This window comes from Halichoerus grypus, chromosome 1 (genome assembly GCF_964656455.1).
Source record: "Halichoerus grypus chromosome 1, mHalGry1.hap1.1, whole genome shotgun sequence".
Taxonomy (NCBI): Eukaryota; Metazoa; Chordata; class Mammalia; order Carnivora; family Phocidae; genus Halichoerus; species Halichoerus grypus.
The window spans coordinates 148,124,996-148,139,911 of record NC_135712.1 but is presented as its reverse complement, the minus strand read 5'-3'; the positions used below and the strand labels follow the sequence as shown (position 1 = coordinate 148,139,911).

The 14,916-nt window shown below is 39.3% G+C and overlaps 1 protein-coding gene across 2 annotated transcripts in view; it reads left to right on the top strand.

The window, feature by feature from the left end:
• Positions 1-327: 327 nt before the first annotated feature.
• The window catches only part of EXOG (exo/endonuclease G), a 39,516-nt gene continuing 24,927 nt past the window's right edge, over positions 328-14,916 (top strand). For both annotated transcript variants that reach the window (XM_078073477.1, XM_036094229.2), the window contains exons 1-5: positions 328-533; positions 2,181-2,330; positions 5,605-5,744; positions 7,432-7,508; positions 9,329-9,443. In XM_078073477.1, the coding sequence (XP_077929603.1) occupies positions 371-533; positions 2,181-2,330; positions 5,605-5,744; positions 7,432-7,508; positions 9,329-9,443 (645 nt within the window). In that variant the 5' untranslated portion in view covers positions 328-370. The remainder of the gene's footprint in view (positions 534-2,180; positions 2,331-5,604; positions 5,745-7,431; positions 7,509-9,328; positions 9,444-14,916) is intronic.

The window sequence follows — 14,916 nt, the reverse complement described above, 5'->3', positions numbered from 1 at the left end:
CCACGTGCAAATGGTTTACTCACCTATCAAGTGGGACTAAAGGTACACACCACTGCGCCCTCAAGATGTCATGACTCCCACCCATCGCCGGATCAAGGGGACCAGGGGTGGGGCGGGGGGTGGGTGGGGGGAGGTAGTGGTGAGGGGAGGATTCACTTGGACCTCCAGTTTTGTCACCAGGGGGCTCCCGAGGCCCTCAGCGGGGAGGGTGTGCGCCTGCGCTCTGCACATCCTGTAGCTCCGAGAGGCTTAGGGCCCCGCGACTCCAGGTTGCGCATGCGTATCTCGATCCCGCGGTTGCGATTGGCTTTCAGGCGTCAGAGCTGGTGTGCGCACGCGTGACTCCAAAAGGTAAGGCGCTTCGGGTAAGATGGCTGCCAAAAGTTTTGCTTTCCGCTTCAGAGGCTCCGGGCGCTTTCTGAGTGTTTTCGTGGCGGGAGCTGTGGTGGGCGCCGCGGGAGGCGGGTTCACGGCCGTGCAGTTGCTCCGGAGTCAGGGAGCTGAGACAGCGTTGGCGGTGAGGGAGCCCGACGGTAAGTCCACAGGCCTGCTCTTCTTTCCTGGCCCAGCTTTTGGGCCGGATTCCTACCTCCGGCGTGAATCGTAATCCTCGGCCCTCGGCTTTTCTTCCTTTACCGGCCCCGAGCCCGGGGGTCCTGGGTTTTCAGCCTTTCTAGTCTTCCCGTCCGGCCTCCCCGCTCCACCTGGGGCCTCGCCTGCCTCTTTCGCATACTTCTCCATCTTCATTTTCTCGTATTTATCACATGTATATTTTAATGTCTGTGACCTCCATTAGGTCGTTAGCTCCATAACAGCTCGGACTGTGTTTTGTTCTCCACCATATACACAGTCCAGTACCTGGTACATAATTGACACTCAGTAAGTGTGGAAGAATGAATAAATTAGCACCTGGTTTTAGCAGATTAGTTAATTGTCCTCATTTTGTCTTCGTTCAAATGAAGAGTACCCGCATTAACCCTAAAAACGAATCTGTCGGGTTATTTTATCAGCAAAAAAGTGGGCTTATTTCGGAAGAGTAGAGAATTAACCAGGACAAGCAAGCTATGGCAAAACCATAGGCAAGTCCAGCAACCAAAGGAGAGGAACTTTATGGAGAAGACGGAGGAAGTTGGGAGGGGTTGTTTTTGAAAAGTCCACTGGAGAAAAGCAATAGTTCAGGGTGATGAGTTTCTCATTGGCTGAGTTGCAGGGATGGTCTTCTTGTAGAAGTTGCACTGGCCCTCTTTCCCTGTTGGGGGCCTGTAGGTGATGATTCTTTCCTCTTGACAGTTCTTCTGTCAGGGTCTGTAATTGACAGTTTCCTGTAATTGACATGGAGTTGAATGGCTCGCCCTTCCAGCCTCCCCTTCTAGCAACAGAGTCCACTTTCCTGAGGTTTCCCTTTATTAGTTTCCACACCTGCTAGCCCTTCTCCAAAGTATGTAAATCCTCAAGCTACCAGGGGTACCTTATATTTAACAATGAAAATGAGCTCATGCTCATTTTTTACACTTTGCCTGGCATGCTGATTTAACTTGTTCCTTCTGATACTTGGCATTTAGCAAGAGAACTACTCCGGTAGGTTGAAGACCTGGAGAAGGGATCAAGAGAGGGTTATTTTGAAACTGACTCCTTGTTAAATGTGTGCTTGGTTTCTCCCAGTAGGAAAAATAAGACCAGTTTTACCACTATCTCACGGCAGTGCACATCTCTGCTTCAGTTCCAGAATGATGCATGATAGTCTTTTAAAGTATTTGTAAAAGGCTGTGTTTTTGTCCCCACATTAACTCTTTTAATGTAATGAGGAAGTAGGCTTTTTCCCATTAAATCATATCAGTGACTTGTAATGATTGTTTTTCCTTTGCTGCTTTTATATACACGGTACTTTATGGGGCAGAGATTTGGACATTTGGTGTGAAAGACCAGTAAGATCGGGTCCTTATTTAAAAGTTAATGAGATAGCTGCAGTTTATCTTGTTAAAACTACGTGACTAATTATAGACAAAGCCTACTGTCTCTTTTCTCTACATTGGAAATAATTGTAAAATGAGATCTGGTTGATTAGATTTTTGAGTCAGTCCTTTGTAAGTCTCACCCCTCTCCCTTATAATTTTTTGTTCCTAGTAAGAGTTACTAATTATTTGTTATTTTTGTCCCCCTCTCCCCCTTTTCATTTTTAGGTTCTGCAGAAAAGGCTCTCTTGGAACAATTTGGAGTCCCTTTAACTGGAACAGAGACTAGGCATTACACTAATCATGCCTTGTCTTATGATCAGTCAAAGCGAGTGCCTAGATGGGTTCTTGAACATATATCCAAAAGCAAGATAATGGGTAGGTGGTTAGAAGTAAAGGCATTGATGAAAGATGTTTCCAAATTTAAAACAAGGAGGATTATTGATTCAACCTTTTTCACATTACAGCACATTTAGAAAATAATGATGTTTGTATGACACACTTAGATAAATGGACTTACCTGGTAGCCAAGGAGGTCCAGACCCTTCCCAGCTTTCTAAGGGGCTGAGAGGATCGTTATCTTGACATATGAGTTGGAGGCTCTGTCCTCCGTCCTAAATATTGCTACAACTAGCACTATTTGTTCATTATCTCCACAAATACTTTTAAAGTGCCTACCACATCATATGTCTGGCACTGTGCTGAGGTTTGGGACCAGAGCAGATGGTCTCTTGTTCTTGGCACTTTGAGTTAACGTGGGCGGTGGGTTGGCCTATCAAACAAATAATCATGAATATATAATTATTATTGGTAATAACTGTTCTGAAGGACAAATGATTGCAAGTTGGGTTAGTATAAATAAGGAACAGTAAAGAATGTGATGAATAATGATATGGGCGAACCTGATTTTGATTAGCAAGGCTTCTCCAAGAAAGTGGCTTGGAGGGTAGATGCTGTTACCTAGGCAGAGGAGTTGGGTGGTCCATGGATTGTGGACAAGGGCATTCCAGACAGAAAGAAAAGCACAGCTGCATCTTTGAAGGCCCCAATGTGAAGAGTTTTGTTCCTTTAGGGAACTAAAAGAAGGCCAGAGTGGCCAGAGCAAGGGAGAACATGTGAAATGAGACTGGAGAGGTAGGCGAGCATGTAAGTCTGTTCATGGTTTTTTTATGTCTTGGTGGATTCCTGTAATTAAGATGGCCAGATCTTGATATTTAATGTTAAATTGGTTTCCGTGTAGATTATTCTAGTTTACACTATCCACTGTTAGCTACTTGTCCTGTCTTTCACTCATAATGAACATTGCCAATTTAATAGCTGAATTTCCATTTATTGGTTACCATTGAAAGTTAGTATTTTGTGAATTATTCTTTCTTTGAGTTATTTTTACCATTTTCATTTGGGATATTGTTTTTTGTAAAAGGCGAAAGATTTATGCGATCTGAAGAGAAACCAGAGTGGGATATTGTTTTTTGAATTGATTTGTGGGAGTTCTTTATGTGTTAAGGTATTACCTTTTGTCATAGTTGTTTTATTAATATTTGCCTTTTAATTTGCTGTAAGGCCCACACATTATTTCTCCTTTGCTTTACAGTACGTGCTCTGTTTATGTATATTAAAATGCTGATGTTTAACTGAGTTTGTCTTTCTAGAGTCAAACCAACCAGCAGAATAGCAGGAGCCTTGGACTTTGCTTGTTGCTAGAAGGAGACTGATATAGTTGGAAACTTTATCATAGCCGTTGAGAGTTGATTATAAACTTACATCAAGAGAAACTCACTTGATTTAGTTTCAAGCCTAATGAATTTCCTTTAAATACAAAACTTTTCCCAAGGTGTAAGGAATTTCGGCTTTACTAATTTTATCCTATTAAATTACCATTTTCAGAGGCATATAAGAAAAATATTGCATTTCACATTGTATTTTGTAGTTTGAGGAGGTAAAATAATATTATTTGAAAACAGGAAGCAGTATACTTGTGATTTACTTGATTTTAGTCTTAAGAGTCTTCTGTTTTCAGTAATGACAGACTAGATTACTCAGGCTGACTCCTAAAAACAACAAGAAATGTTATTAGCAGACTGTCTGCTAAAAACAATAAGAAATATGTAGGAAAAAAAAACCACTTAAAAAAAAAAAAGTCAGCATGATAGTGGTGAATTGCCAAGCCAATATCTGGGGGAAAGCCAGAATCGAGAGAGGTAAGGGCAGATCTGGTAAACCAAAGCCACATTGCTTTTGATTCCGCACCTTTGTAGGGTGAGGGAGACTGAAGGTGAGACCTAGGGCTCACCCAGGGTAGATTGTCTTACAGGAGACCCTCCCCACATTAGCCTGGAACCCCAGGGGCCTGCACCCTGGGGGAGCATGGGGGAACCAGAACTAACCTGCCTGCTCACCGTAGGGGACTGTGTGGAAGGTTGTCTTGGCACTGAGCAGAAAAGGGTCAAAAGGAAAATAAAAAGCTTGTTCCAGAGAAGGGGAGGCCACAGACTGGCTATCATGCAGACTTACAGGCCAAAGCCATGGAGCCTGTCTAGATCCAGGTGCTGAAGCCCTGATGTTGGTTTAACACAGTCCTCCACTGGTAGTGCCTCCACGTAACCTGATAGAAACAAATCGACAGCCATCTCAAGGAAGGCATCGTTATCCCAGGCCTTCGGAAATTCCCACGGCAGAGATAACCAGGCATGTAAGGAGGTGATTCCAGTGGTAATGACACATAAGAGAAGCTTACTAATAATTTTTCTGTTATTTTTTTTCTTTATGAAGTGGTTCTAAAAAGCTCAGTATCAGATAATTTATTCTGAGTCTTGGGATCTGATCAATTAAAATTTTTCTGGCTGAATGAAATGACACTGGAATTGGTAACTTCATTGGTCTCCATTTTAAACTTTATTGAGTAGCAGTCTGACTATGTTCCATTTATCACTATTATTTTTGTAACTTAACAAGATCTGGCCTAATGACAGTGGAAAATAAAGTATTGGGGTTTGCTGATGTACACTGTGGCAAACTATTCTGGAGGTGTGAAAATATAAATAAAATTGAGATTTTTTTCTCTCCCACGTGGTACACAGATATTTTATTTCAGGAATTTCTGGATTGAGCTCATAACCTAAATGTTTGTTTTGTCATGGCTTAAGAGGCAGCAAGCAAGATATCAGAGACACTCTCCCCCTCCCCAAGGCTGTGGCTGCCCAGAACAAATTGTTTTGTGTCTATATATATCCATTATTTCAGTACATATAAACCTGTCAAATACAGTTGCACAAAATACAATACATGAGGGTCTTTTTAAAAAGCAAGAGTTTATTTAGTAGGTAAGCTTTTTATATAGTTCAGCTATTGATTGGTCATTGTTTTCACTTAAATACTATCCAGGGGATTTTTTTGCCTTTAATTTCAAAGGCTAGAAACACAAGTATATGAGATAGCTACACTGTATGAAAAGCATTCTTTCCTAGACTAGTCCTTGCTAAATTCAGATGAGGTATCTGAACTATCCCAGGAACGTGAGACATGCATGCAATCACTAAGTACTAACTGCTCAGAGAGATACGAGCCAGCAGCAAACAGCTTGCCTTGCTTAGAGAATTTTGAGGGATCTTTGTCCACTGATAACTTACCCGTTTTTTGTGTTTTTCTTCAGGTGATGCCGACAGAAAACATTGTAAATTCAAGCCTGATCCCAACATCCCTCCAACCTTCAGTGCCTTCAACGAAGACTATGTTGGGAGTGGGTGGTCAAGAGGACACATGGCTCCAGCAGGAAATAACAAATTTTCATCTGTAGGCATATTTTTTGGGAGGGATGGGAATGCGGGGCTGGTAGTCTGTATACCATGGGACTTGGGCATTAAAAGTATAGGAGCCAAACCTTAACATCTGAGAACTTTTATACTCTTATTTTGTATTTTCCTTCCTGACTTTAATTCCTTTGTTTGCTCAGATAGACATTCTTAAACAGGTTGAAAAAGTAAAACTAAATGCTATGTAAAAGAGAACTAGAGAGCTCTTAGGAGCGAACTATCTGTCTGTATTTATTTATTTTGAAAAATTTCAGATCTGTAGAAAAGTTGAGAGTACAGCAAAAACATTTTTACCTGTAGAAAAATTGAAAAGATGGTACAGCAAACACTTTTTTTTTTAGAGAGCGGGGAAGGGCAGAGGGAGAGAAGGAATCTTAAGCAGGCTCCATGCTCATTGTTGTTCAGGATTGCTCAGGATATTGTATCATCTAAGAATGAGGATATTTGTATATATGACAAGACTATCATACCAAGAAGTGTGTGTATATGTATTTTTGAATATTTATACAGTAATCTCTAACAGTTCATATTCAGATTTGCCGAATTGTTCCAGTTGTGTTCTTTACAGCTTTTTTTGATCCAGTGTTCAGTCATGAATCACATATTATACTTAGTTCATGTCTTTCTAGTCTCCTTTACTTTAGGACAAGTTCTCTGCCAAAAAAGGAGAGAAATGTCTTTTATGACATTTATTGCATCAACTGTTGGTGATTATTGTCCTTAAGATAGTTGTTTTTAACCTTAGATACTCATTATAATCACCTAGGGATGTTTTAAAAAATCCTGATGCCCAGATCCAGAGCAGTTAAATCAGAAACTCTAGAGGGTGGAACCCAGGCACCAATATTTTTTAAAGCTCCTGGGTTATTCCAGTGTGCATTCAAGGTTGAGAACCCCTGCTTGAAGAGAAAGTTATTGATGGCATTGGCGATTAATACAGGTCAGTGGAAGGAAATAATGACAGCCTTGCAGGAGTGTGAAACGAATGAACACCTAGTGGCCAGAAATTCAGAAGAAAAGGAATTCTTCCCTGCCACTTTTGAACTAATATGTTTGTATTGTATTCCTTAAATAAAATTTCTGAAAGTTGACCTTTATGGAGAAACTCTTTTTTTTTTTTTTTTTAATTTTTTTAAAGATTTTATTTATTCATTTGAGACACAGAGATACTGAGAGAGGGAGGGAGAAAGCATGAGCAGGGAGAGAGGCAGAGGGAGAGGGAGAAGCAGGCTCCTCGCTGAGCCAGGAGCCTGATGTGGGGCTCGATCCCAGGACCCTGGGATCATGACCTGAGCCGAAGGCAGACACTTAACCATCTGAGCCACCCAGGCGCCCCTGGAGAAACTCTTTGTCAGAGGCTGAACACCAGAATTTATCCTTTAGCTTTATATTGGAAACTTTGCTCTTAGAGTCTACATTACTGGTTTGAATTTTAGGAAGTACAAAGAAAGCTAGCACACCAAACTACTTATTTTGTTATACCCCTTTTATGAATAATCATTATTGAGCTTTCTGACCTGGAATAGCTATGGCTTTCATTTATTTAAACACGTAGTCACTGTAATTGCCTTGAGCTAACATAGAAGGAACTGGCTTTCAGTGTCTCTGTAAAATCTTAAAGGGGAAGGCATTTCATTGCAAATTACTATTTTTATTTCTTTTCACAGAAAGCCATGGCTGAAACCTTTTACCTTTCTAATATTGTGCCTCAGAATTTTGATAATAATGCTGGATATTGGAACAGGTGAGGGGTGAGAGTTTTAAAATGTGATTCTGTGGGAGATGAATGATGTGCCCGGAGAATGTACTAGTGCACCCATCAACTGTTTCTCTTTGTTTAGCAAAAGCTAGCACTACTGAAGGTAAGTACTTTGGACTGGTTGTCTTTGCTGTATGCCCGGAGTACAGTTGTCTGTGGGAGCACAGACTTCAAAACAGCCAGCCATTTTGGTCATATTTGCCACTGGTCAGAAATCAAGTTTGGGAAGAAACTACTCAAAATATTATTACTGAGGCAGTAAGAGGTTTTTTAGTATGTCCAGAGGGCACTATATTTTTTTCTACTTGTATTTCAAGAGTTCCTGAGCTTTTATAAAAAAGTTTTTGATAGAACCTAACAATAAAATCACTGGGCTTTTTACAGGTTTTTGATAGAACCTAACAATAAAATCACTGGGCTTTTTGCAGGTTTTTGATACTTCTAACCAGTTCTGTCAGGGGATCTCTTTAAGCATCTAAAACTAGCACTGTTTGAGGTTGTTTCAGGCTATTGCATTTTCCTCAAACGGTACCTTATGGTTTAAAATACATTAAGAGAGTACCCCACACTTAAGACTTGAATAATTATCAGTCATGGCTCCATTTTTTTGTCTATGTACCCTCTCTTCCCCCACTCATTTTAAGCAGGTGACAGCTATATTGTTTTATCTATAAATGTTTTAATATATATTTTTAGAAGATAAGGATTTTTTAAAAATTGAAGCAGAGCACGATTATTGCCCCTAAAAAATTGAATAGTAATTCCTTATTGCCAATTTGTTCAGATTTCTCTGATTGTCCTTAATTTTTTATTTATGGTTGATTGGTTTGAATCAGAATTCAAACAAGGTCCACATATAGATATGTTCTTTTAATCTGTAGGTTTCCTTTTTTTTTTTTTTTTTTTAGCCTTGCAGATGATTTGTTGAAGATCTGGGATATTTGATTTGTCTTATGGAGTTTCCTTTTTATTTTGGCTGGTCGCATACCTGTGGAAGCATTTAACATTTTCCTTTCCCAAGGGATATATTTTTGGGAGGATAATTTACCTGATAATTAGGCATATATGCTCTGAGGTATAATACTGCTGATTTTACTTTTTAGATAAGGAAGCTGAGGGATGATGACATGCATTGTTATCTCTCCCAACTGCAGTATAAGAAAGTGCATATTAAACCTACTTGCCATTTTTATCCAGTAAATTAGCAAAACCATTTTTAATTGATAAATCCCAGTGTTGCAAAGATTGCTGTGAAACTGTGGTGTCATATTTTGGAGTTTATATAGTAAATTGGTACAATACCATTAAAATATTACTTTTACATATAATCAAGTGTTATTAAAATATATATTCAGTAAAGTAATTCTGCCCCTTGAAATTTATCCTAAGGGATGTTGCATTATGTAAGAAATGTTAGGATAAACCCAGTTGCCCCACAATAGGAATGGTTAAATAAATAAGGTGTATCAGCTTGTTGAAATGATATATAACTCTTCAGAAAAGATTGAGAGCTACAACATAGAAAGATAAGGGAGAAGACAAAACAAATCAGTTCTAAAATGTACACTGAATGCACACACAGGAAAATGTAGATACTTGTATAAGTGCATGTAATTTTTAAGTTTTCTTGTGTAATGAAGAACTGGGAAGATAGTTGCTTATATGCTTAGTGTTTTTTACAGTATTTGCTTGTTCACATTCATTTGTCAAATTCAGCATTCCTGCTATCTTTCCTAGGGATTTGAAATCCTTCTTTTCTATATGTCTGTGTGAATATCACACCTTTTTTTTGCTTTGTTTTTCAGAATGGAAATGTACTGTCGAGAACTGACGGAGAGGTTTGAAGATGTTTGGATAGTATCTGGACCGTTGACCTTACCTCAGACTGGAAGTGATGGAAAGAAAACAGTTAGTTACCAGGTAGGGACATGTTTTAACATTCAGGCTTATATTATTTGTATGAGATTGTAATTTCATTCTGTATTCTACTTTTTGATTTTATTTATTGAACACCTGTTGGAATGATAGGCACAGGGTATATCATGATGGATTAAAAAGCAACCAGTGACTTTAAGGAGCTCACAGTTTAGAAAGGGAGACAAACATGGGGCGCCTGGGTGGCTCAGTTGGTTAAGCGACTGCCTTCGGCTCAGGTCATGATCCTGGAGTCCCTGGATCGAGTCCCGCATCGGGCTCCCTGCTCGGCAGGGAGCCTGCTTCTCCCTCTGACCCTCCCCCCTCTCATGTGCTCTCTCTCTCTCATTCTCTCTGTCTCAAATAAATAAATAAAATCTTTAAAAAAAAAAAAAAAAAAAAAAAAAGAAAGGGAGACAAACAAAACAAAAACAGAAAGGAGGGAGACAGAAGTGTTCTCAGTTAATCACGTTAAAGTCTGATATGCTGGCTAGTAGAGATAAATACATAGATGAAGGGGTATCATAAGAGCACTGACCAACTCTTTTGGTGTGGTTTGGGAAGACTTAACAGAGGAAGTGTTTTTTGAGCTAGATCTTGACAGATGAGTAAGAGTAAACTGAGTCGGTGAATCACATATTGTACACCTGAAACTAATGTAACACTGTATGTTAACTATATTGGAATTAAAATTTTTAAAAGTGGGAAAAAAGAGTAAACTGAGTCAGGAGGGGAGCATGGGAATTCCAAAAGCTGGAGCAGTGTAAGCACAGGACATTTGTGATTGACAGCATAGTTCTGGAACTCAGGTATCATTGATAAAGATTGGAGCTTAGGGTACAAAAGAGTATGGGTGGCTAACAGGGGATGAGGATTTCTACAACAGGACAGGGGCCAGATAGTAGAGGGTTTTCTATTCCATGAAGGCTTGGATTTTGCTTTTTAGACAGTGAGAAGTCATAGGTTTGTTTTAAGCATGGGAGATGTGATTTGTTTGGGGTTTTATTAAGAGTATTATGACAGCACCGTGCATAGAGGTAGGTGAGGAAGGGGTGTTTGAAAGAGAAGTCAGAGATGAGGAGGTAAACGGACATTAATGCCGTGGTCCCTATGGGAACAGACACAGGGCTCAACTCAAGCAGCTGGAGTGAGGATGATAGAGGAATACAGGAAAGTGTAACCATGAATTCACTTTTTGGCTGAGGAAGAGGGAAAAGTTCAGGATCACGTTTAGATGGCAGTGAGTGGAAAAGTGGGAGGAACAGCTTTTTTTTTAGATGCTTGAGTTTTTTAAAAAGATGAAGGTTTTTTTCATGCAAGGTATTTAAGAACTTTATAGATTGAAGGAAAGAGGTTAAACTAGAAGAGTATAATTGGTGGTGTGAGGGCTTACGCATCTGATGTTGATGTGGAAGATTGAGGATTGCGTCTGGAGGGTAGCTGAATTGATAGTGATATTGTGAGATCTGTACAAGGTGGGGAACCCAGTGGAGTGTGGAAGACGTTATAGAGTAAAGAGGGATTGAAGGACTTCCCTGTAGGGCAAAGAGATGTATTTGGAGGGAACACTTAGTTCAGCTCTAGGAATAAAGCGCATATTTAATAAATACTGGTTAGGTTATATGATTACTTAAGAGAGTCTGTGATAAAAATGAATGACCTGAGAAACAGATTTAGGGAAAAAAAAACCCCAAAACTTTAAGTATGTTCTGTCCCACTTGATTTGCTTTTTATCAGCCTGTCTGGATCAGATGCGCAGTGACGTGTAAGTAGCCAGGGTGTTCACACAGGTGCTCACACCCTCAGAATATTCCAGGAGTTCTTATGGGAGGAAAGGAGTGGCAAAGGAGTTAGTATTTTAAGCAGATTAATTTCTCTCCTCTGATCAATTCGCTAATTTAATTTTAGTATTTTTTGTTATATTAGAAGGAAAAAAAATGGCTTAAAGCTCCTTATGTTCTCCTATTTTTTAAATATTAATTATTCTTGAGCTTTGTTAAATCTAACTTTTTACTCTTACCGTTGGAAAAGAGGTTCTCCTGACTTTTAAACCTTAAGTGATCAAGTTAGTTTTATGTGTGCTTTGTTTTCATAAAACTGACAGATTTATACAGTGGCTAGCTTACTGTGTAGTAGATGAAAAATTTATACAAAATTTAAAAGGAAAAATTAACCAGTAATTAAGAGCATTTCACTAACAGTTTTTTTGGGTGGATATTTCTGTTAAGTATGTGTTGGCCAGATGCTGTAGTGGAAAGTATATTGCTTTTCTTAAATTGGATATAATTTTTAAAAATATAACACAGAATATTATGTATCTGCCGGCTCTTTCTGCTGAACGGGCCTAGAAGCAGCGATACGCATTTAGCAGTGAGCATACCTTGAGGCCAGATCTTGTTTCTAAAAAACCATCTCCTACTGGAAGAACTTGGCACGCGGGGGAAGTGGCTGGTTCCAGGACTGGTGCAGGAAAAGTACAAAATTGTGGGGACGTGTCAAAAAGACAGACATCAGCTTGCAGGCGTTCCACTTACCATGTCTGGGGCTGTTTGATAGCAAAACATAATGGACTACAGACCCACTGAATTGGATAAGAATCCTTACTTCTAATACATAAGTAAATACATGAGTGTAAGGAAGAACTTCTGCTTACTGTAGTATGTCAACTAATTTATAAGAATGAAAGAGTTAGAAAAATCATTTTGCAACCATCATGGTAATTGATTCAGACAAGAATCATCAGTGGATGCTAAAACTAGTGAGTGAAAGTTTTACGGGAAAGAAGAAGTTTATACAATTAAAAGAGTCTCTCCACAAATTACTTATTAATAACAAAGCAAGAAATGGTGACTGTACAGTGGAGAAACTTTCCCTTAACCAAGTGATCAGGGTTAATGTTAATATTGTCAGTAATGGGATTACTGATACACTGTACTTCCGATGTGATGCACTGAGAATACAGGATCACTTCTGTGAGATTTCTGCCAGAAAGCACAGCAGGGAATCTTACCATGCGGAAATAACAAGCAAACCCCACCGAAGGTCATTCTGTGAAACAGCTGCCTTGTACTCTTCCAGCATGTTAGTGTCATAAAAGACAAAGGCTGAGAAACTATTCCAGATTAATGGAGACTAAAGAGTCCTGAAAACAAAATCCTAAGTCAGAATAGAAACGTTACTAAAAAGGACATTATTGGGGCAGTTGGCAACATTTGAGGTCTGTAGATTAGATCATTATATGTTATCAGTGTTAAATTTCCTGATTTTGATAATCATACTAATTATATAAGCGGATGTCTTTGCTCTTAGGAAATACATCCTGGAGGATGTGTCTATGACTTATTTTCAAAGGGTTTAGGGAAGGCAACCCTGTCGGGACCCCTCGCACTCTTGAGAGCTTTTTCTGTCTCTTCGCTTAATAAAACTCTATCGCTTTACTCGCAAAAACAGCCAACTGACAAACAAGGACACAAAGGGTTTAGGGAAAAGAAAAATACAGAGGAAGAAAGAATAATAAAGCAAATCAGGCAAAATGTTAACAGTTGATGAATCTGTGAAGGGCACACAGGTGTTCTTTATGCTAATATTGTAAGTTCTATATTTGAAATTAATTGAGAATGAAACATACATATGTACATGTATTTTAGTATATCTTTTCTGTAGCAGTATTCTTCATTACACTGGAATATATAAAACTAACCACAGAGAAGACTTACCTTGCTTCTCCTAAATAGCTTATCAGTGACTGCTATTCAAGCCTTAAAGAGAGTTTCAAAAGAGACCTGTCAGCTCTCCTCACCCGAATTAGTGTCATGGTGATGAAATGTGGGAGAGCAGTCAAGATCAGCTTCCTGAAGGGTAGACTCTGAATAATAATCTTGTTGTTGGTTTTTATGTGAAAGCTTTATTGGTCTTAGGGTCTTTATTTTCAAGTTCTGGGCCTCTGAACCTGTACTGTTAGTTTCCCATGTCCATAGTAATTCATAGGACTGATGCATGCTCACTGGCCAATCTTGAATCCAGCAAATCTTCCAGTGCCTGTCATGTGGGAGGAGGAATGTATACAGAATTGTAAATAACATGCCTTAAACTACACTCTTGATTACTTTCTCCCTTCTTTCCTGGATTTCACATCCGCAAGTCATCTCTCCTAATTTCTTTGAGTCAACAACTGTTATCAGTTCTCTTTCTTAATACCTTTTACTCAGATTTTGCTGAAGCTCTGAACACCTGCAGTGTAGCAGAGGCCTCCAGTGACTTTCTCTGCCTCCACTTCTGTTAGTGTCAGTCTGTCTGGAGTCCAGAAATCATTTCAAAGTATACATTTTTGCTTTTCTCATCCTCAAAAGCATCAGAAATGAGTAATGCCAAATGAACAGAAAAAGAAACTTCATTTGTACTGAAATCAGGAAATGTCCATAGTCATATCAAGCATTTCAAATAATATCTGAAAGATACAGTACATTTAGACTAAATTATAAAAGGTTATTTTTTTTTTAAGATTTTATTTATTCAAGAGAACGAGAATGAGCAGGGAGGAGGGGCAGAAGGAGAGAGAGAAGCAGACTCCCTGCTGAGCAGGGATTCCTGACACGGGGCTCGATCCCAGGATCTGGAGATCATCACCTGGGCCGGAGGCAGACGCTTAAGTGACTGAACCACCCAGGCACCCCAGGTTATTAATTTGACATGTGTTCTTTAGTCAAAACATGGGGCAGGGTACTGGAATTAGTAAGAAAGTTTTTAGTAGGGAAGAATTTCTTAGATTCTTTTTTTTTCATTTCTCTTCCACAGAACCTTAGATAGCAGATGCCTTTCTATTAATTTTAAAGCCTTTGAATCTATTCTTCATTAATCATATATTATGTTAGAAGTTATGAAGGTAGATACTTATATTAAACACAGAATCTTGGTGCTTTTGTTCCCCCCCGCCCATGGCATTGAAGCCATAATTGCCGTCTTTTTATTTTTTTTAAAGATTTTATTTATTTGAGAAAGAGAGCGAGAGAAAGAGAGAGCATGTGAGCAGGGGGAGGAGCAGAGGTAGTGGGTTAAGCCGACTCCATGCTGAGCATGGAACCCCATGTGGGGCTCGATCTCAGGATCCCAATATCATGACCTGAGCTGAAACCAAGAGTTTGATGCTTAACTGACTGAGCCACCCAGGTGCCACTTTAATTGCCAGTCTTTTTTTTTTTTTTTTTTTAAGATTTTATTTGAGAGAGAGAGCACAAGCAGGGGGAAGGGACAGAGGGAGAGGGAGAAGCAGACTCCTTGCTGAGCGGTGAGTCCGATGCGGGACTTGATCCCAGAACCCTGGGATCATGACCTGGGTCGAAGACAGACGTTTAACTGACAGAGTCATCCAGGTGCCCTAATTGCCAGTCTTTTAATGAGCCTTGAATTTAAACTTTAAAAATTTGTTGTTACGGAACTCTATGTGCATAGTAACAAAAATGTTAAACCTTAAAGTATATGA